The 24,236-nt window shown below is 36.1% G+C and overlaps 1 protein-coding gene across 2 annotated transcripts in view; it reads left to right on the forward strand.

Annotated features, from left to right (window-relative positions):
* The window catches only part of KDM4C (lysine demethylase 4C), a 355,559-nt gene that overhangs the window by 164,332 nt on the left and 166,991 nt on the right, over nucleotides 1-24,236 (forward strand). For both annotated transcript variants that reach the window (XM_069476472.1, XM_069476471.1), the window contains one exon: nucleotides 21,921-22,114. In XM_069476472.1, the coding sequence (XP_069332573.1) occupies nucleotides 21,921-22,114 (194 nt within the window). The remainder of the gene's footprint in view (nucleotides 1-21,920; nucleotides 22,115-24,236) is intronic.

Consider the following 24,236-nt stretch of genomic DNA (forward strand, 5'->3'; position numbering starts at 1 on the left):
TTTTAGACTATGGTGCCTTTCAGGGGCTCTTGGAGAATATGCCTTATAGAATTATTGCTGAACTTTTACCTGCTAATTAAATTGTAAGTATACTGACTATATCTTGCTTGTGGTTATCGTAGCATAGTGCCACATGCTACATAGTAGTCACATATTTACTCTGAACAAGTGGAAACTCCATTTAGTAGTTTTTGCACTGGTCAAATTTACTTAGAAAGTTTGTATCTACTATCATTCTGAGATTTGTGTCAGTTTATGAGTTCACATTGTAATTGGTAAGACAACTCCAAGATGAGTATGTGAATTGTATTATATAGCCATAGCATGTTAGTTCTGTGAATTGTAGTCTACTTAGGCTATAGGAATCATGACTGCATTCATATGTTATGTATACCAAACAACATGATAGATATATATGTCTTCCTTTCAGTCGCAATAAAAGGAAATGCCTGTCAACTTAATTTATCACCAGACATGTTCTTATTTAAGGCCCTTTAAAGTGAAATAAAAGCTTGACCTAAGATTATGGTTACTACAGAAGTGACAGCAACTATGACTGTGATATAAAATATGGTAGGGACCTCGGCTACTGTAATAACTGCTCTGCAGCTCATGTGAAAAGGTGTTACACAGTGAATGCTCTGAGATATAGAGACAATTAAAGTAATCCTTCCAGTCAGAAGTTTGAGGTCATCTGGTCCAAGTGCCTGAGAGGTCCCTATGGGCCCAGAACTTCCCTAGGTCACATGGGTGAACCTGGGCCAGTATGCATCCCCCCATTTTTTCTCTATTCTAGGGCAGATCTGCTGCAGTCCCGACATTTATCAGGGATGCACACACTCTTTCATTCCACAGTGTCTCTGAGGCAGTGGAAGGAAGGGAAAAATGAAGCTCTTTAATGAGTGTCTTAGGGAGAAACACCATTTAAAAATTCACTCTGACAGGAATTTCAGTGTACACGTGCATCCATATGTCCCATCTCTGAGTGCCCACTTCGTGTCTGGCAGCAGGGCTGAACATAGTGCCATATGCAGTAGACAGTCCCTGTCCCAGAGTTGCTTTGACTAATGCAGGCTTTGCGACATCAGCAATATTGTTATTTTTAGCAGCATTCTGGCCTTTACCCACTGGATGCCAGTAGCAGCTCCCAGTCATGTGGCAACCAGCAATGCCTCTAGGCATTCTCACATATCTCCTAGGTGCAAAATCACCTGCAGTTGAGAACCACTGGGATAGTGGGCATTACAGTCTGGTGTGGGAAACGGACAACCTCACCAAAAAATGAGTGCCAAATACATATTGTGGAACAGACCATGCATAAGTTACATGGAGAGCTGTGATAGAGAACAGGAAGAAGTGTTCTCGTCCTACAAGCATTTTGTAGGAAACGTTCATATTCACTTTCTTTCTCCCAGGCTGACAGTTAAAAACACCCTGTGGTGCCTGTTGAATAGCTACACAAGTTTGCTTATCTTATGTCAGAAAGGTGAATTGCAAACATTTAAAAAATTTTATTGAGTTTATTTATTTTTATTTTTGAAGGGGGAGGGTTCAATTTCCTTTTTTTTTTTGGAGACAGTCTCACTCAGTTGCCCTGGGTAGAGTGCGGTGGAGTCAGCCTATCTCATAGCAACCTCCAACTCCCGGGCTCAAATGATCTTCCTGCCTCAACTTCCCAAGTAGCTGAGAGTACAGGTGCACACCACGATGCCTGGCTAATTTCTCTATTTTTAGTAGAGACAAGGTCTCACTCTTGCTCAGGCTGGTCTTGAACACCTGAGCTCAATCAGCCCTCCTGCCTCGGCCTCACAGAGTGCTAGGATTACAAACATGAGCCACTGTGCCCGGCCTGTTGACTTTATTTTAAAAGTTAAATATTCTTAGTGCCTAATAGTCATGCCTTGATAATTATCCAGTGGTAATTACAGAGTACAGTCCTGTTAACATGTTATTGGATGTGTGCAATACTGAACGTGGAGGGGTGAATAGAAGGTCCTGTAGAATCAGAGAAGTTTCAAGTGGTTTGTTTACATACATAGCACTTTGTATTTATTGTAACATATTTACTAGGTGTAGGTATTGAAAGTTATCCACCTACTTTTCAGAGATAATAGTAATGGTACTGTCAGAAAAAAAAAGTGCACAAACATTCTGTCTGTAAAGAAAGTAACATTGTAACTATTTCTCAGATAGAATATAGTAATTATTGATAACATAATTCATTGCTATTCCATTAAGTTTTGTTTTTATAACTTATGTCTTAAGCTATGACTTAAATTCAAAATTATTTATAACAGTAATCTTTATCAAAATTCAAATAGATGAATGTAATGTACTAAAAGTATAGGTCCATGCCCCTCTCAAACAAAAATAAAAATAAAAACAAAAACCTGGTACCCTCTTTGATGATATTTAAATTTATTACTTTTCTGTCCTTTCTTCATTGCCATAATTATTTTTCGATATTACTGCTTCTTCTGAAAAGAAATTGTCATCATTTTAAGTTCTTTCCCCTTCTGGCCCATGGTATTTTAAGGATGTTGTCAGTGCAGTTTCTGTGCACTCCTGAAGGAGCATATGCATTAATCAAAGACTGTAGGCAGTGCCTGCTGGCCTTCACAAGTTCATTCATAAATCAGCTACTGGGTAGGGTATGTTTGGTAACATTCACTTTGTTATGTACTTATGTCAGAGTCGTAAGGAAACTGGAGTCATGGTGGGTTACATGTGGAGCACCAGGTGGCTCCATTGGCTATGGTTTTGAAGAAAATGAATTAAATTCATTGAATGAAAAAAAGCAAGAGGAGTGAATATAATTAAGCATGTATGTAAACATTTAAATGTATCTTGTACTTAGTATACTCAACAACCTTCGTCAGCATACAGCTGACATTATAGCATACATTGGGTTCCTATAGCAATGTTTTATCTAGTCAGCAATAATTCAAGATAAAATTATATCGAATGCATTTGAAGATAAGATGCAGATAACTCATCCAGTTTTCTAGTTCTCAGATGTACAAACTGATCCTTGGGCAGCTGCATCCATTAATGTTTAGATGAGTTAAGGATAATTGTGATTTTCAACTTCTGAGGTTATCACATATTTAAGTTGAACAAAGGCAATGCTTTATGGTTTCTTTTTTAAGCAAAGTATGAACAGTGATCTTTTTAATCAGTGTAATTTTATTAAAGGAGCAAGGACTCCTATGAATCTTTTCAGCATTTACATTTTTACATTGTCAGTCTTTTATAGTCAACATGTTAGATTCTATAAAATAAGATACCTTTCTTTTTCCCATTAATGGGGAAAAAAGACATCAGCTTTAATGACTGCCTCAGCCCTGACTCAGATTTAATTCTTCTTATTTCAGTGATGCCTCTGGGCATTTGGATTATAATGTGGAAAAAGTAATAGATAACATGAAAATTTTAATTTATCTCTTTCTTTTTAAAATCTCCTATAATTACTCAATTACTAAACAAAGAAGAAATCTACATCAAGAATCAAGTACTGACATTTTGTGTAATTTACTATATGTATGTCTGAATGGCCTAGCTAAAATGTGAAATCATAGATTTTGAAATATTTTACAAGATAAATTTTCAGTAGCTTTTTATAGACATTATTTTGGTATAGTTGACTTTAAATTTAAGCCAGTCATGGATTGTGGAACCAGGCTTCCTGAGTTTGATTCTTGTATCCACCACGAACCTTGAGCAAGCTACTTTACCTTTCTGTGCATTGATTTTTTTCATCTGTTACAGGGGGGATAATAATTATACCATCCTTTAAGCACTTATTAAGTTCAATGCAAGTATCTTTTAAGTAAGTAAATAAGTAAATAGTAGATAAATGCTTTCATTAGTGCTAATAATTGTTGAAAATATATCCAAGGACACTTTTTTTTTTACTCAGTCATTAATTCTTGCAGTACATTTTTGTTGACCACGTTGTTTGGGAGTTGCAGTGATCAGCAGGAATAAGCATAATCTTTGTCCTCTCATAGGCATGCCCAGAGACTGACATTTATGAAATAATTATGCAACTATTTAAACAATTATGTTTGGTATTTGTGCCACATATTCGTGGCATTGGGTTGTTTGTGACAGGGCCTAGTCTGTAGGCATTTAAGGTGAAGTATGAAGCCTGTGAGTTGGTTAAATATGGTTGGTGGAGCAAGGGGGTGGGAATGTTTCCAGCAGAGGTAACAATACATAGGAAGATTCATGGTGGAGCAGAAGAATGAAAGTAGAGAGAACATCTGAGATGATACTGATATTTTCATTGTTGTTTTAATTCATGAGATCTGCTCTTTTCCCTGAAATGTGCCCTGTTTTGTGTCCTCCTGCAGATTCTTCTAGAGAAACATCTTTTTCCTGACTCTCAGTCTTCTTTGTCCACCTCAAGGCCCCTAAGCAGGAATCTGTACGCTCTTTTACTTGATGGTGTTTCTATCATCCTATTGGTTCCCTTTCACAGTTCATTTTTTATCCCACTGTTTCTTTCCATCACTTTCCCAACTATTCCTAGGTTAACTATTCCTAATTCCAGAAGAATATTTGAATGTTTGGAAAATGAATAGGAAGAAGCTTCCTTTACAGGCTATTAGAGCTAGTAATTTCAACTATTTGAAAACTAAGATCATAACTCTGATGTTGTTATTTTCTTAACTAAGAAATCTTGTAATGTTCTAGTTTAGATTTTTTTTCTGATTGTTGAAGACTAGCTTATTTAAGCTAACTTCTGCCTGAGCTGTTCTCCTAAATGACCTTTTTATATCTATCCACATTTTTAATTGTTTGACCTCTTATTCTTGAATGTCAAATCTTAGAAAAACAGAAGTTTCCAAGAGGCTACTTTATATCACTTCATTCTTCATTACTACTTCTTGGAAGTTATTTTTAATGAGAGAATAATTATTTGTAGAAAGTAAAAGAGAAAGGTGTTTCTGGTTGTGTAAGCATAGGAGCCCACAAACTTAAACCAAGGCAAGTTGGAAAAAAACCCGAAAACCAAACATTGATGTTCTCTAATACAGATCTGTGTTTTCACTGGATTATGATAAAGTGAGGGCAATAATTACTAATTGATGTTTAAGTGACATTTATCTCCATAACACAAGTGTATTAGGGTTCTCTAAAGAAATAGAACTAGTAGAGTATGTGTGCGGGTGCACATGTGTGTCTGTATATGAATTTATTAACTTAATTATGGTGGCTGTGATGTCCCAAGATCTGCAGTCAGTGAGCTGAAGAACCCGAGCTGGTGGTGTCCATGTCAGTCTGAAAGCTGGCACGTGCAAGACCCAAGAAGAAACTATGTTTTAGCTGGAGTCTGAGGGTAGGAACAAACTGACGTTCCATCTCATGCAGTCAGATGTCAGGGTCTTACCCAGGGAAGGTAAGAGTTTTTATTCTATTCATACCTTCAACTGATTGAATGAAGGTTATCTACTTTAGGGAAAGTGGCTATCTGCTTTATTGTTTCTTCTGTTGATTCAAATGTTACTTGAATTATCCAAATATCTAGAAATATCCTCAGAGACACATCCGGAATGATGTTTGGCCAAACGTCTGGGCACTGTGTGTTCCAGTCAAGTTGACACACAAAATTAATCATCATCATAAGTTTGGTTTAATATTTAAAAGTCTGTCAGTATAATATACTATGGTGGCAGAATAAAGGAGGAAAACCATATGAACATTTTAATAAATGCAGAAAAAGCAATACCCATTTCTGATAAAAAACGTTCAGAGGAAATTTTGCAATTAGATGAAAATAAGTCTGAAAAGCATACAGCAAATACCATAGTAAATGGTGAAATTTTGGACAGTTTATCCCTGAGATTTGGAGCAAAGGAAGGATTTTCATTTTCAAAACTTTTCTTCAACATTTTACTCAAGGCCCAGCCACTGCAATAAGTTAAGAAAAAGAAGCCATGAAAATGAGAAAAATATAAGAAAACCCTTACCGTATATGTAGATAATCATTACTTACATAGGTCTAGTTCTTAATTGAGATCTACATCTTCTTTAATAGAAAGAAGAGTGAACCCAAAATAGGCCCAGACTTATATGGCATTTACTTTTTTGTGAAAGGCACAGAACAATCCAGTGGGGAAATAAGTCTTCAGTATTTGGGAAACAAATTAACCTTAAGTCCCACTATACACAACTGCTAATTCAAGATGTATCCTAGACCTGAAAGAGAAAATTAAAACATAAAGTTTGTAGAAGAAAATATAGGAGACAGGAGATACCTTTATAACTTGAGAGTAGACAAAGGCTTCTTAGATCACAGAAAGAAATAGTCATACAAGGAAAAATTGATGAATTAGATTCCATTTAAGTTAAAACCTGTTCATCTAAAGACATCATTAAAAAGATGAATAGGCATGACCCAAATTAGGTGAAAACATTTGAAAAACATATATCTGATAGGGACTGGTGTCTGGGATGTATAAAGAACTTGAATATGATGATTAAAACATCTGAAGAGAAAATGGGCCAAAAATTTTAACAGACTCTTGACAACGGAAGATATATAAAATTAAAACATGTTCACGTAAAGACATATACACGACTGTACAGTTGTTCCTGAGGAGGGATGTGTGTGATAGGACTTAGGTTGCAAAATTGTGGGAAGGAATGGAGCAGTCAGAAGGGCTTGTTACCTGGAGTTCAGAAATGTCAGGGGCTTGGCCTGCACTTGCGTGTTTCTCAGTGCTGGCCTGGCACTATACTTCTCTAGCACGCTGCTGCTGAAATCTCTTTTTACTTCCTTCTATCTTCTAATCTGTGCAAGTGTTCTCAGTATCAGAACCAAACCAGAACCCTCTTGTCCTGGGACAGCTCCATACATGGGGATTTCAGAAGGACCAGGATGGTACTGATTAATAGTACTCCCATCCTGTATTCTCAATGTGTTGTTAGCTTTTAGCAGCACGGACATTGATGCCAAAAAGATACAGGGTCTTCAGTCTAGCACTTGCTTAATGCATGGCCTTCAGTTGATTCTTTCTTCCAACATTAGTAAAGTAGGGATGTTAACAGTTTCTCATAGGGATGTATGAAGATTAAATGAGATAATGCCTGTAATGATAAGGATCAAATGCTTTATGTTTATCGCTGTGCCTGGTACATAGGAAGCACACAGTAAGTGGTAGATGTTTGCTGTCATCATCTGCTTGCATTTTGAAAAATTATCATCTATTAATACCTTTATGTTTTAAATTTTTTTTGAAAATAACTGGAATTTAAGGTAAGATCTCTCCATCTTTTACTTACCGATTTAGGAGGCTAAACATAAATGAAGCAATGCCATCCTAACTTGCTGTTGAATGAAGGAGACCAGGAGTACCATTTCTGTATTTTCTGGGTTGCTCTTGGTGAGACAGTTTCTCTTGCTATGTGCACTGTAGGAATTTCTCATTCTGCTTAGCCAAGCCTTCTCAGAGAGGACCTTTGGTGTGTGACTGACAAGATTCTCCTATGTTGCTGCTGCCATTAAAATACTTGCACATAATTTATGGGTTCATAAAGAATGTAAAAGGGAAGTAGTTGAGTATTAAAAAAAAGTTTCTGTCCTTCTGAATTATAGGTTTACCTTTTTGGAACTGCTAGAGCAAGTCCAAAGAAAAGTGAGGGTTCTACATTGAAAATAGGTTTCTAATAAGCTTTGTAGTTCATTGCCAGTAACTTAATATTATCTTTTGATGTATGTTATGCATTTTTAGGCACTTAGTAATTTTATATCTCTGTGGTTGTAGAGATTTTTGACATTTTATTATTAGAATTACTGTTTACATCTAAGTATTAAAATGAGATGGTATTTTAGATTGGACTTTTAAAATAATATATTTTAGATTGAGTGTTTAAAAATTTTACATTGGTTCTGGGCTATTGGAATATGTAAGTTCATTTGTTAATTGCTATTTTGATGTTTCTTTCTTGGTGCCATAGAGACAGAAGTGCATTTACACATGTATAAACTTTTCTTATTGAAGGCTTTTTTGTATGTTCTGATTGGCATTTGAAATCTTGACTGGTTAAAACAGCCATATAAAAATCAAGCCTCCAGATTAAGAAATAGGGTTATTTTTTCTGTTTACCTTAAGGCCTGATATTCTAAACATGTTAATTGAACACATGTAAAAAGGGAAATGTAAAATAGTATTGTTTTGATAGATTTATATATATATAATGTAGTATTACTGATTATCTTGTTAATCAACTTTTATATCCATATCTGGCTCACATTATATGACCTTCTTACCTGATAACACATTCCATCCCATTCTGATTATAAAATCTTTTTTTCATATGTCAAATACAAATTGTTATGCTGCACTTTGAACTGTAGATACATTTCTAGTAACAGTGGAGAACTTTTTTATTTAAAAACTCATGCTCATAAATGAGGTTTAATAATTCTGAGTATATCATATGCTTAGAAACTATTAGGTGGATTGATTCTGTCCAAAGGTGGTTTTAAGGGTAAATACTTTCAAAAGCTGTGTCCTTTCAGCTCCTTCTGATGTAGAAAGAAACCTTGATATATATCTTCAAGAATCTCTCCAGCATCTCTTGTCACACTGTCTTCTCTGTTGGTTTCCTTCTCAGGCATTTGTTCCCCATGTTGTGGCAGCGATAACTGTTAGCTTCTCTAGGCTATCAAGGGGGGAACAAATCCCCGTTGAACCCATTGGCATAGCTTGACCCATCTTTGAACCAGTCACTGTTGCCATTGGGATGGAATATTTGGCCAATTTAGCCTCATCTAAATTATGTGGCCTGAGCTTGCAGGAGAATTGAGGTGCTCTTTTTAATCAGAAAACATCCTAATAAAGAGAAATTTTAGGAATGAATCATGTAATAAAATTTAGTAATTTAAATCATCCACATCAGTTGCAGGAAATTTTTTTTTTAAAGATTAAATAATGCGGCCGGTGGCTCACGCCTGTAATCCTAGCACTCTGGGAGGCCGAGGTGGGCGGATCGTTTGAGCTCAGGAGTTCGAGACCAGCCTGAGCAAGAGCGAGACCCCATCTCTACTAAAAATAGAAAGAAATTATACAGACAGCTAAATATATATATAGAAAAAATTAGCCGGGCATGGTGGCGCATGCCTGTAGTCCCAGCTACTCGGGAGGCTGAGGCAGGAGGATCACTTGAGCCCAGGAGTTTGAGGTTGCTGTGAGCTAGGCTGACGCCACGGCACTCACACTGGCCTGGGCAACAGAGTGAGACTCTGTCTCAAAAAAAAAAGATTAAATAATGCATAGTAAATAAAAAAAAAAAATAGCCCTGTCAAGTTCCCTAAAACCTAACCAATGGTGAATGTTGAAAACTTTTCAGATTTCTGCCCTCTGTCATGTTAGCTAGCTTCTTTATGAAGCTTGGTCATTTTAGTTGCAACCGTTTGCACGTATTTGGCATCAAAATATTTGTAGGATGAATTCTGTCATAGCTTGTTACTGTGGGCATTATTACTCCGGCACAAGTATTAAATTTGAATTGAAGACGGATGTAGTTTAATATTTGATTAAAGAGCTAGGCCTCCTGTTAGATTTCTTTTCAGTATACATTTCATAGAGAGGTGAAATAAAGCCTGTGGTGGGATAGGCTTCATGGTTTTTCACTGTAAAGGAAAGCCTTGACATTTATAGTCCTGATCCAGAGATTATATGAATTAGGCATGATAATTTTGTGGACTGAATTGATTTCCCAAACAGAATTGGAGTAGTTGGGAAACCATATTCAGGTCATTTCCTATGTTCTTGGGCCAAGTGAAAGGCGAAGTATGAGCATACCTGGTATGTGATAATTGTTTATTGCTATAAACAAATCACTATTCTTCTCCCCCACCAGCTCCCAGAATGCCTGCTCTTCTCAGCAAAGCTCATGAAAACTACCCTCAACCTTACCAATGCTCTGCCCTCTTCTCCCCTTTAATTTGGTCTCCCAGACCCCCTGAGGAAAGGTTTTTGCATTTTGATTTAATGGATAGCTGCAACAGCTTATATTTATTCACTGGTGAAGACAGCCCATTCCTGTTGGGTTTTTTTTTTTTTTTTTTCCTAAATTTCACGCCAGTTGATGGATTGTAATAGGCAGCACATCTGAGGAAATCAGTGAAACTACAGCCATGTAATGACTTCATTTTGCACATATAGATGAATAATCTTTACTGTGATTATTGTATAAGTTGTACAAATGTGGAGCTTTTTTTGGCACCAGAAGTATGGATGGATGAAATTGATTTAAAGTGGTCTTTACTGCTTGGCAGAACATGGGGCTGATATTGGCTATATTTAAGATTACTTTCTGGGCTTACTCCAGTTTGGATTTAAATATATTAAAAGTGCATGTGAATATGAGGAAATGTAGATCATTAAAACTGCATTTATTATGTAGCCTGTTTTTACATTTGGACTGATTAATGAGATTCTGTAGAGTAAAAATAGACCTGATCCCAATAAATCACTTTCTAGATTTTATCAGTGGTCCACTTGCCTTTGGGGAGGTAAAGGAGTTCTCTTGTCCAGAGCTTGTTAACGTTTCCTTACAACAATGACTATTCTAATTTTATTTGAATCAACCAATTTTTAAAGAGCAGACTTAGAGTTAGGAATCTGAATTGTAGTTTATAGCTGAACGTCATTTGCTAGTCAAAGAAAAAACTCCTTAGTACTTATGACTTGCTTCTGATTAATTAAGGCAAAATTCCCCTATTTACTTCTGTACTACAGTCCTTTAAGGTCTTCTAATCCAGAATTCTATGCAATGATCAAGTAATTCAATTTTAACATAACATACATAAATAGAAATGAAGCAAGTTATTAAATAATTCAAATATGGTTAGTTGACATTAGATTTCAATTTTCATTTTGTCAGATTATTTCTTACATTATTGGCACCTAATATTTATGGAGCATGTACCATGTGCTGGTGACAGATGTACAGTGGTAAACAGACCTGAGCCCTGTCCTTGCAGAATGTACATTCTGGAGGTGGAAACAGCTGTTAACTAAAAATACACAAAATATGATTGCTTATTGTGGTAAGTGATCTGACGGGAAAAGGACAATGTGATATGAAACGAAACACTTTTTTGGTTTGAAATAAATACAGAGGGATAAAGCGTAAGAGAGAAACCTTACATCCTTTAAGAAAGGGATTGATCCCTCTATTTATGGAGCAATTTTTGCTAATATTTCCACTCCAAGTATGTGGCTTCAGCCCAAACAACCTCCTTCCAGTGCCTCTCAGCTCTATTGTACCCACCATCCTTGTCTCCTACCCACCCCTCAAAATTAGCCATAAGAAAATCAATCTCTTACGTATGTATGTTTATCATAGGTACACATGCATGTATGCTCATATGTGTATGCCCTATTTTCTTCACTAATGGTAATGCCTTTGCATATCATTAAATATTCTTCCATAAAATCAGTTTTCATGTCTATACCCTGATTTTTTAAAGGAGTACCAGAAAAGGTCCTCCTGCCCCACTTTTAAGATCTTTGATAAATATAGGTGAACTGACCATTGTTTAAGTTGGTATATTAATTAAAAATTATTTCCCTAGGAAAACATCATCAGTTGTGGTGTTACTGGTCATAGATGATTTGTATTTTAAAATATTGTTACATATTTTAAGTGTGTGTATATATGTTGCCAATTTGTTGGCATAATTTATTGTGAATATGTCACAGACTGGTTAATGCAGCTTCGTTTTGCTATTATTGAGTCTGGAATCAAGCAACTAATGGTAGCAGTCATGGAAGTTAGTTCTGCATGTTGAATACCTGTTGGATTTAAACTGATTTAAATCCCATTCTTCCCATTTTGATTTCTTAGAATAATAATGAATCTTCTTTCAATAAATACTTCTCCATATTTTTCCTGATTGTTAGTGTGTTAAATTTGGCTGGAAAGAAATTTTAAGAATATTTAAAATCCATTGTGTGTTTTTCTGTCTTCTGTTTGTCTTTCTCTAATTCAAGTTGATTATATCTGTCTCTTTTCCACTTTAAGTCATTTTATGGAATTAACAACAGAGTAAATATAGTGCCAGACATATCACACATGAGTGAGAAGGCAGGGATTGTTAGATCATGTGGACATGAGATGCTGAGTTATTTAGTTATAGTAGTGCTGCATGTTTTTTCTTTAGAAGTGTGGCTAAAAAATATGTGATATTACTTAATTTTAAAATTTTTATTTCTAAAAAATTGTTTTCCTTTTATTATTTAGTGTCTAATTTCTGACTGTGATGATAACACTAGAAAGCCCTAAAATAAATTATACTTTCTCCTAAAAGCATTCATTTTTTGGTCTAGTTATCTTTCATTAGGTTGTTTCCTGTTTTAGAAGTGGTACCAGAGAGTTTTCAGGAGGCAGGTGACATGTAAGCAGAGTAGATGGAATTCAGAATAGTGTTTATGACATGACTGCTAAATAAATCAAGTTTTCATTTTTCCCTAGACTCATGTTCAAAATTCCATATGACATATAGCATTTAAAAATACAGTAACCTAGAATTTTTTCAAAAGGTATTAAGTTATTTTTGTTTCTCCCAAGCAAGAGTTTTGCTGCCTTTATCTCAGATTCAGTGGTAAAAGGTGAATGTCTCCAGCACCAGTCTGATGGTATTCAATTCGGCCAGAATCCTATTGTGAGACCTTGAAGAGAGCAAGTTCTGTGTTCAGGCCCCGGGGTTACTCATTAGGTTCCTATGTACGTAGTGGTTGCTCAGTGAATAGGAAGTTGACATTCCCAGAGAGGCTAATGGGTAGGATATTGAATCTTGCATCACTCGAACATTTCTTTTCCACAGTTACCATCCTTGTGACATTCAGCAAGTCACTTGGTGTTTTTGTGTCTCAGTTTCTCATCGATGAGTTATGATGATTCAAGTGGATGCTTTACTTCCTAAGTTTCCTTTTGTGTGCAGAATGAACTTGTAATTGTGTCCACTTAGTCATTTAAAAAGAAATATCTGAAAGCATCTACAGCATGGAAGTCAATGTATCAGAACACTTTCATCAAAACATTTAGTAAAAGGATTATATACAACAGTATATATCCATGCCATTTCTGTCTGCTCTCATATATGATATCATTGACTTTAATAAAAAATATTTATATTCATAAAAAATGTAGAACCCTAAGAGTTTGCAGAGACCTATTTTTTTTTTATCTAATCTTACCCAAATTTGTCATCCATATAATGTGTGACATGGAGTGCATGCATTCAGAACAAAGTATCTTCATCTACCTCTGAATACTAAATGGTTCAATTTCATGCTGTGTCTTTTATGGCACAGCAGGAGCAAATTGTTTAATATCTATAACTCTGAACTTCCACAACCTTTCTATCAGATACTCAGATAAGTGGTGAGAAGCAGGAATTCTAAAAATAATTTGTACAGAATCTTTTGGAGACCCCTGGAGCAAACTATTTGAATCAATTCTCTTTCTTTTTGCATAGTTTTTCTTTGTCTGTTTGAGCAGTGTTCTCATGGGTCAGAAAGATTGAGTTTCTAGTCCCATACCTTAAATTGCTTTATAATTGCCTTACTTTATAAGGGAGACATATGCTGGCGTTGAGAAGCCTGCACATATCCTGCAGAAATTAATCTGAGCCTATCAGAAGTAGGAGGAGAGGAGCAAACTTATTTTGGAACATTGTTAGCTAGGCTGGTTAAACTCATATCAATACGGCATGATCCTGTGCCTAGAAAGCAAACGTAGTGAGCCCCAGACATTTGTTCTTGGCTACTATTTCAATTTGGTTATGGGTCATAGATAAACAAATTCAAGATGGAAAAATTTGGCCCACATTTATATTATAAAATATCTTAAATGTATTGAACATAGTTTTGGAATTTCCACAGTAGAGTGGGTAAGAGTATAGAAGTGCTAGATTTGAATCTGGAAATGACTGCTTTCCCTATTAGGGGTATGACCTCAGGATAATTAATGTAAATCCTCTGAGCCTCTCTATGTTTCCTCATATGTTTTGACAAAAGTTTATGTAACAAATATTTTTAATGACCTCTTATTCTATAGGCACCTAGAATATACTTCTCCATAAGACATAGTATGTATTTTTATGGTTTAAAAATAGAGTGGTATGGGAAAGTCAGATAGGGCAAAGTGTCTGAAGTAACTCATAATAATGGTTTTTTTAAAATTAGAATAAGAAATTTAGTTCTGGAATCATACTTTTTTACTATTGCTATGTGAAATATCTTTTTATCCTTTAGGGAAATTTAAAAAATCTATGTTCTGCTTAAAGTCTGTAAGAATATAACTCAGAATTTTAGAAATATTCTTGGGGTCCCCTATTCTGGGACTCTCAGGAATCTTCAAATGAATTGTGTACTGTGAGAAAGTCAGGGTTTTTTGAGCTCTGTAGACCAGTCCAGGGGAGAACAGGGTATTTAGGTCTTCTGCCGACCTTGCTTCATTAATGGGTATAAGCGTAAAAGGAACTGGCCTTTGCATTCTTTATATACTGACTTTGTTGATTAATATTGATCTTAGAATTGTATTTCTTTTTTCCCCCTGCTCAGTCAGTATAAACGTAATTCTGTAGTTTCCTTTTCATGTTTATTATTTGTCTTTGACTAATATATATGAAATGCAACCCAGGAAACCAAAGTGCTATTCAGATATTATTTTTTTGCCTAAATTAGATCTATAGTTTTAAAATTCAGTTTCTTGTGTTAAAATAATTCTTTTAAATTAAAATTATTATAATCATTTTCTTCCAAAATTGTATAAGAGGGTACATGTGTGAATGAGCAAACATTTTATAAGTATATAGATGAAATAAATTAATGTTGTAAGTGTTAATTATATATGTTTACATATTTCTAGTTAATCAGTACATTAAATACTTATATTCATTATTAATTATCTCCTGGATGTTTAAGGAACACAAATTTCTTCAATACTATTTATGGTGTTTCATTCATCTCAATACTTCTGGACTTTGTAATAATAGAATGTCATGCCAGCATATATTTGCTTTGCCCTGCATGACGCATCCATTTTCTAAAATTGTTTTTATTTAATGTCTATTGGTAATCCTTTAAGTTAGGCTGTGTATCTGTAAGTTAATTGATAAATTGATAAATTTGAGTGTATATGGCAACATATTTTTCCTCCTTCTATTTAGAATGAGAATTAACCAGGCATAAGTATGGCAGAGAAAGTCTTGGGATTCCTGGAAGCCTATAAACTCAGTTTGAGTTTTGGGGTGGCTCTAGAAGAGCTGGGCCTTTTTCTCATTTGAATTTGGTATAATGCAGTGGGAACTTCCTTTTATATTAGGGGGATGTTTTTGTAGATGTGAGGTAAAGATGAAGATTCAAGAGTACTTTTAGGTTAGTAGTAACATAGTATGTTTTCATGCTGACAAACTACATGTTCTGAGAATGGACCAGAAGAGCGGTTAGTATTTGGGAGTGACTAAGTTGAAAATGGATAAAAAAATTAAAGAACAGGAAGAAATGAAAGAGACACAAATTTGGAAGGGTAATGAGTAGATTGTAGATTAGTTGGTCAAAAGTCTGGTCAATAAAGGCTCACTGTTTAGTTTGATTTTCACTAAAGTATCTGAACTTGCCCGTTACTAAATTATCTATGTGACTATGAGACTATAGTTTGATGATTTAGAATAAAATTGTATGTATGGGCCAGGTGCGGTGTCTCACGCCTGTAATCGTAGCACTCTGGGAGGCCAAGGCATGAGGATTGCTTGAACTCAGGAGTTCAAGACCTGAGCAAGAGTGCGACATCGTCTCTACTAAAAATAGAAAAAAATTAGTCAGGCTTAGTGGTGCACACCTGTAGTCCCAGCTACTCAGGAGGCTAAGGCAGGAGGATGGATTGAGCCCAGGGTTTGAGGTTGCTGTGAGCTAAGATGATGCCACTGCACTCTAGCCGGGGTAACAGAGCGAGACTCTGTCTCAAAAAAAAAAAATGTACACACACACTCTCACACACGTTAGGCCTAGTTACTCATTTTGGCCCTAATTGGTTACCACCATCAATCACATTCTTGGTTAAATAAGAAGTGCTGTGATGCCTTAACACTTAGCACTCTTTGTTACTAATTAATGTAGAAATAATGAATAATTATGAATTTTGAATTATGAATAGTAACTATGTTAATAACACATTCTTTTAATTCTTATTGTCTCAGCTAAATAAAGCAGGTTCTCAAAGCTAGTGAAGGGCAATTCCATTGAACATTTGGCATTTAAAAATTTTGTATACATAGTTTGATATTTTCATAGGATATATACTGGGGGATGTCAGGTACTTTTACTGTGTGTTGGATAGCACAGACAGTAGATGCTTGTTTCATACTGTAGTTCTGTTCTAATGTAGCAATTGAAGATAATTATCTGATGACCTTTAAGATCAACAATATTTTGGGGGGAGGGGTAGAATTTGATTAAAAACATATGGCACTTAATGTCAAAGTTTTCAGTTCTTCATTTGAATTTCTTAAGAAAATTGCTATAAATATGTTGTTTGGCCTTTTTTTAGTCTGAGTCATTTTTATTGTTAAATATAGTTATTAGGTTGCTAATTATGAAATGTCCGATTTCCTTAAGTACTACGTTTGACAGTTGCTATCTCTGACATTTCACTTTGACACTTCTAGTTTTATTTTTATTGTGAAGGTACATCCTCAGTCTTTCAAACACACGATTTGGCTTGTGATTATCTTTCAAATTTTTTTAGAACAATTTTTGTGAAACCAGGGATAAATCAAAAACAACTCAAAATATCAATGAAGTGTTTGGGAAGGACGTACATCTGTGGTTTCAGAAGTTCAATTCTGGTGATTTTAATCTTCAAAATAAGCCACATGGGTGACCTGAGACCAAGGTGGATAATGATGAGCTGAAAGCTGTAGTAGATGCGAATCCATCTCAACCTACGCGTGAATTAGCAGCAAGGTTTGATGTTACCAGTCCAACAGTATTGGACCATTTGAAACAAACTGACAAGGTAAAGAAGCTGGATTGATGGATTCCACATAAATTAAACGAATGTCTGAAGAGAAATCATTTCGAAGCTTGCCTTTCTTTGCTGTTAAACATCAAGGTGAACCATTTCTATACTGTTTCGTTATGTGTGATGAAGAATGGATTCTTTTTGACAGTCGCAAGCGTTTGGCACAATGGTTGGGTAAAGATGAAGTGCCAAAACACAGTCCAAAAACAAATATTCATCAAAAAAAGCTAATGGTGTCTGTTTGGTGGTCCAGTGCTGGTATTATCCACTACATCTTCATGAAACCTGGTCAATCAATTACAGCAGATCTACTGCAACCAGTTGGATGAAATGATGAGGATGCTTGTGATCAAGCGGCTGAGATTGGTCAATAGAGACAGGTCAATTTTCTTGTAAGACAATGCTTGACCACATGTTATACAAACAATGCTGCTCAAACTACAGAGGCTGGACTTGGAAACTCTCTGTCATTCACTGTATTCACCAGACCTTGTGCCAACTGATTACCACTTTTTCCAGACTTTAGACCACTTCTTTCGAGGGAGAATATTCAATTGTAAACAAGCTGTGGAAAACGCCTTTCACGACTTCATCACCACTCGCTCTCCTGGCTTTTTCGCTGCTGGTATAAATAAGCAACCGTTAAGATGACAAAACTGTGTCAGTGGTTTAGGCGCATACTTTGAGTAATTGTGCTGCTTCTTATTTGAGATATAAATAAACTACACTTTTGATTCTAAATCAGACATTGCATATTTAATGACTTTAATATATTGGTTATTCCAAAGGATAGTATCTTAGGTTTAAAGGATAGGATGAGTTAGGATAAATTTAAAGACACACCAACTACTCATGCCTTGCCAGAAGACAACAATATGCATTTCATTTGGACATTTTTAAATGTTTAAGAATATTCATCGTTGGCTCTTCCTGTATGTCCTGTTCAATAAGTCTAATTCATTGGGTTCTTTTCATAATTGTTGGGCAATTAGAATTTCTAAGAGAGTGAGCAATTCCCTTTAAATTTTGAACATTTGTTCTCTTTCCTTTATGATATATTCAAGATGGGAAGCCAAGGAGTTGAGTCTGGTTTCAACATATGCGCCAGACAGGAACTGGATGTGCACTACACCTGTCTTGCCCCTGAAAGTGCTGAGTCCTCTTATAGTATCTCTGAATCCCCCAGGATTTCCTATGAGTTAAGGAATTGCTCTTCCTTTTTATTTTGCAAAACCACCATACGCTAATCCTTGACCCTCAGGCCACTTTGTCAGCCACAGCATTCTGATTCTTACTTTCTTTGTTCCTTCAACTGTTTTAGTACAGCAAAATATAATAACACTAGGAATCTCTATGTTCTTGTGGTCAGACTACTGTAAAGCAAGGTATATAAGGCATATCCTATTTTTTAAGAATAGATTGTTATCTTTGTTCTGTAGCAGTGTTTTATAATACAAGTACAAAACGTTTAGTCCTTATGCCAGCCCCATAAAGATAGTTACCATTGTTACTCCCAGTTTTTCTGGTTGGGGGAATTGAGGCATAGAAAGGTTAAATGAGTTGCTCAAAGATATACAGGTAGTCCGTGTTGAATTTGGTGTTTGCATCCAGTCTTTTAGGCACTACACAGAGCTCTCCTGGATAACCACGTCTGTATTCCTGGCTTCTGCTGAGTTGGTTGATTGGATCCATGAGTCACCTGCCTACTAATCTATTTAGCAAAAGATCGTCCAGCTACTCTATTGGCCCAGTATTCGAGCACACTCCCGTTTGACTTTGGCTCGCCTGCTGTTGGTCTCTACTGAGTTTTGAGCTTATTAAAAATGTGGAATCCACATGTACACAAATTAGGTTTCATAGCACCGTTAGAGCAAACAAGATGAACATTAATTCAAAGTTTTTTGTTTTTTTTTCCCAAGACATTTTCCTCAAAAATAATGTTCAGCACCTCACCAGCCCATCTCTCCTAGGGATCTTACAACTGTAATCATGCTCAGACCTAAATTAGCTCATTAAAGGCAGAAGCATCACTATTTTATTTTTCTTCAGGAAGCAGAATTAGTAATACTGCAAGAAAATAAGAAAGTCTGTGGTGATGAGTCGAAGTTATTATTTTTGTCCTTTTGGACAGAAGATTGCATCTTAAACCAAAACATCTTTCAATTTCTCAGAATCCTCATTTTCCGTCTTCCCAAGACAAGCTAATTATAGCAATATAACTTAGAACTCTCACTATACATAACTAATAACAGAATGCAGTAGTATAGATAAATAATATTGGGTTCAGAAGAACAGTTGGTACAATTTACATTTGGAGTTGAGGATGAATTTTCTTTGGGTAGCAGATGGGTGTGCATGAGGTTGTTGTGGTACAAGCAAAAAGTACAGAGGTAATGAAGCATGTAGTGCATTTGGGCTCCTGTGACATGAGTTGAAGAGGAATATTCACATTGACTTGCAGTGGAAGAGAAACCTGAAAATCTCACGGGTGGAGTTAAATCTTGGAACTCTTCAATGCTAGGTTCATGAGTTTAGGCTCTATTCTAAAGGCAGAACAGGAGGATTACACCTTATTGAACTCAGAATGAAAGATTGCAAGATATTTGAGGGAGATTAAAGTAACAGTTATAAAAATGGATTTATGCTAGGAGAGACTACAGGCAGTGGAGTTACTTAGCTCTGTTATGCTAGGATTCAAGGTCTGGCAGTGAAGCTAGAAGGATGCCGGCAGAAGGAATTGATGAAGGAGACATTCTGGAGGAAGAATTAATTGTAAATAGTGACAGGCTGAATTTCTAGGGGTGGAAGAGTAGGGATGGACTAGAAAACGTATAGATGACGAATGTTAAACAATGGAAGAATTGTGGTATCATTGAGAGTGGCAGAATGTTATTTGCAGTTGAAGTAGCTAGTTTTAGTTATTTTGAATGTAATGCCCATTCAGATTTGAACTCTATGAAGGGAGTTTGGAACTGGAGATTATTAAAACTATGGAATTAATTATTGTAGGTGATAATTATGTCACCCAGATACTGAGAATCTTACTGTGTCAAGGCTGCTAAGTTAACCAATCTGTGTCCAGGTGTGTTAGGGATTGTCAAGGTATATCAGTTAAATCTTTTACACTATTTATTTATTTTGGAGACAGAGTGTCACTCTTTTTGCCCGGGCTAGAATGCTGTGGCATCAGCCTAGCCCACAGCAATCTCAAACTCCTGGGCTCAAGCAATCCTTCTGCCTCAGCCTCCCAAGTAGCTGGGACTACAGGCATGTGCCATCATGCCCAGGTAATTTTTTCTACATATTTTTAGTTGTCCAGATAATTTCTTTCTATTTTTTTAGTAGGGACGGGTTCTCGCTCTTGCTCAGGCTGGTCTTGAACTCCTGACCTTGAGTGATCCTCCCGCTTTGGCCTCCCAGAGTGCTAGGATTGCAGGCGTGAGCCACCGCGCCCGGCCCTTTTACACTATTTATGTACCACCATTTAAATGGTATCTACCCTGATGCATAGTATTGGCCTAGACCTAATTAAACCTGTGTGAAGTCTTTCTAGGAAACTTGTTTTATAAGGTGTAACTGATAACTATGCATTCATGAGAATCAAGTTCATAGTGGATCAAAAAAATCTTTTTTTTTTTAGCTTCCCACTGTGGGGAAATAGGCTAAGAGACGTGAAAGGTTTCAGGGATTTTGCAGGGCTTTGCCTTGAAGGAATCTGTGGACATGTTATTTCACAGAATAGAAGCTGCTTCCAACAATGAAGGCACTGTCAGAGGATGTTTGTAAAGCAATGTTTCTTCTTTTCTGCTGGCCATCGCCTTGAGCTTTTTTGCAAGGTAGAAGCTCGGTTTGGGTCCTTGGCGGAGAAGCTGATTAAAATGCCTGCCCAGCAGATAACGTGCAGCTGGAACTATCCTAGACTTCAAGGCTATTCCTGCTTCACTCCTGACCACGTGTCTCTGTGTTTAGAAGAAGTAGATTAGAGTAGTACACAGACTCAGTGTTCTCACTGTATACATTTTATCTTTAATTTGTATGCTCAGCTAGGTCTGTTTCTAACTTAGGGCTTAGCATGTTTATCTTAGAAAAATTTTGTAACTGTCTATTTTTTAGACAGAATTAGGTAAGGGTCCCCTGGAAACCCCAAAGAATGAACTGTACACATAATTCTTTAACCAAGGACAACTATTTGCTCTAACAATAAATACTGATGGGGGAGTCAGGGGTCCTCCAGCATTCCAACTTAACCTTGTACCTTTTCTCCAGTGGATGTAGTTATGTTGTTGTTGATGGTGTTGAATGTTATATGGACATGATTTATTAATAGAAGAGGCTGTTCATTTGCTCCTAATTTTTGGTTACCTTGTGAGAGTTTATTTGTTTATAAATCTAAATATACTTAAAATATATCTCAGAGTAAATTTATCTCAACTCATTAGTTGAATTATTCTAATCACACATTCATTGAGTTCTTGTATTTGTTGACAACCCAGGTTTTCAGCTTTGCAGACCTTTCAGTGCTCAGCTCATTGACATGTGCTTGTGATGGGAGGGTAATCGTCTTTCAGGCAAGCTTCCAAGTACTTGCTCTTTCCCTTTAGTTCTTCTTTGTACATCATTCCCTGTGAGGTGTACAAAGCATTTTCACATTTTATTTTCCCATTTATAAATGTGAATACATAGGTTCTCACCGCCATTCAGAAGACATTGGGTTTATCATTCACAGAATGTTTGATAATGTAAACGATTATCCTCAATTATGTAGTGACTAAAGATTCACATATGGTGAATATGGTATGTTCCAGTGCCAAGCCCGTGTGACTTGATAATCGCTAGCAAAATGTTTAATGCCCTGCAACCCCATTGTGTTTCAGTGTACTTGCAGGAAAGACATGGTGAAAATTTCAATGGATATCTTTGTGAGGAAATTTCAGCCAGACAGGTATCAGCTTTGGAAACAAGGAAAGGATATCTACACTATTGATCACACGAAGCCTACTCCAGAATCCACCCCTGAAGTGAAAGCATGGCTGCAGAGGAGGAGGAAAGTAAGAAAAGCATCTAGAAGGTAATGATTCTCCTGCCTCCATCCTACTTGTCTTATTTACTAACTCAAAATGAATGGGTCATTGAACTTGGTGTTCTCAAAGGCTATTTATTTGCTTTTCCTATTTAGCCGTCATACATTTACTTAATATCTTCCTGAAAAATTGTGATAAAGTGTTTTTTTTTTTTTTTTTTTTTTGAGACAGAGTCTCACTCTGTTGCCCAGGCTAGAGTGAGTGCCGTGGCGTCAGCCTAGCTCACAGCAACCTCAAACTCCTGGGCTCAAGCGATCCTACTGCCTCAGCCTCCCGAGTAGCTGGGACTACAGGCATGCACCACCATGCCCGGCTAATTTTTTCTATATATATTTTTAGCTGTCCATATAATTTCTTTCTATTTTTAGTAGAGATGGGGTCTCGCTCTTGCTCAGGCTGGTCTCGAACTCCTGAGCTCAAACGATCCGCCCACCTCGGCCTCCCAGAGTGCTAGGATTACAGGCGTGAGCCACCGCGCCCGGCCTGATAAAGTGTTTTTAATTCTTGCATGTTTAATAAATGGAGTCAGGAAGAGATATGTATTACTTTGAGAATATTCCTGAAGTTGCTATACATGGCAAATACAACAATATAGACTTTCTTTGACCACTTTCACTAATGTATTATGTAGTTGTATTGGTCCTCTCCATTCATCTCTATATTCTAATCAACTTCAATGACTTGGTTTCTAACTTTTTCATTTCGCTACCAGTTTTCCTTCTGACTTTAGTGTTTATCTTCTTCATTTTTCAAACATCTGAAATAATACATCTGGATGCTTATATTTTTTGACATTTTATAACTTGGTCTTATTCTTCTGTAAGATGTAAAGTAGAGCATGTGGTGTTTCTGTAACATGTTTGTCATTGTGAACTTTATTCTCCATTCCATTTTTGTGGCCAGGGCCATTTCAAAAGCTTTTAGGTCTGCTGTGGGCATCTTGGTGCTTTAAAACTCATAGAAGATGGTATGTGTTGTGTTGCTCAGGTCCTTAGCTTCCTTTAAAGGCTCTTATATTTTCCAATTTTATATTAAATTTTCCTCTTCAATGTTACTCACTGTTTTTCATTGGGATTGTAAAAGTAATATTTGGGCATTGGAGGAAATTTGTAAAAGAAGGAAAAGAATAATGAAGGAATCCTAAATCACCCATAACCTCACTATCCAGTGATAACCAGTGTTAACATTTTGTATATATCCTTTACATATGTATTTATTATATGCTATATAATAATACATACCTTTCCAAAATTGGGGCCATGCTCTATTAACTATTTTATGACCAGTTATTTGTGTGTGTTTTCATGTAATTAAATGATTTACTACAATATAATTTTTGATTCCTGCATGTAATTTGCTAATCCCCTGTTTGGACCTGTAGCTTGTTTCCACTTTTTTACTATTAACTAAATAACACTGTAATTTTAACTCTTTGCACACACTTCAGACGTTTATTTTCTCTCTTTTTTTTTTCTCTGACACTCATTTTCTGGTATTTTAGAATGGTAGTGAGCAGAGGCACCTTAAGAACATGCAGTCAAACTTCCACATTTTATGAGCGAGATACTTGAAAGACAAAGCTAGTTAGTAGTGGAACCAAAACTCAGGTGTTGATATTTCACGCTGTAGTTTGCAGCAGGAATTTCAAAGTTCCGGTTTTCAAATCAATTTAGTAAGTCAGGACCATCATTTTAAAATTAGAAAGTAAGGTAGAATAAAAAGTACTGTAGTGCTTCGTATGTGGTAAGGGTGAGTATCAACTCATGACGTGTGAGCGTGTGTGCATCTGTTGTGTCTGTTTTTAAATGTTTAACTCACTGTGGGTTACATTCCAAGCAAGTTTGAGAAATACCAATTTAGAGAGTCAGTGCCTTTGATATATATGTTAATCCCCATTACCAAACAGTGAACAAAAAAAGCCAGCTTTGGAAGGAGACAGTATTCAATCCTGAGTTCAGAAGACACACCAATAAAATCTTGAGAATTGTTCTCTGATGGAAAGTACAACACTCTAATGAGGTATATGTTCTGGTCTCCTGGTTATTAACTACTTTAGGACTTTTGGGTTGATAAAGAACCTTAATCTATGACATTAATCAGATTGTAAAT

The sequence above is a fragment of the Eulemur rufifrons genome, chromosome 7, assembly GCF_041146395.1.
Source record: "Eulemur rufifrons isolate Redbay chromosome 7, OSU_ERuf_1, whole genome shotgun sequence".
Classification (NCBI taxonomy): domain Eukaryota; kingdom Metazoa; phylum Chordata; class Mammalia; order Primates; family Lemuridae; genus Eulemur; species Eulemur rufifrons.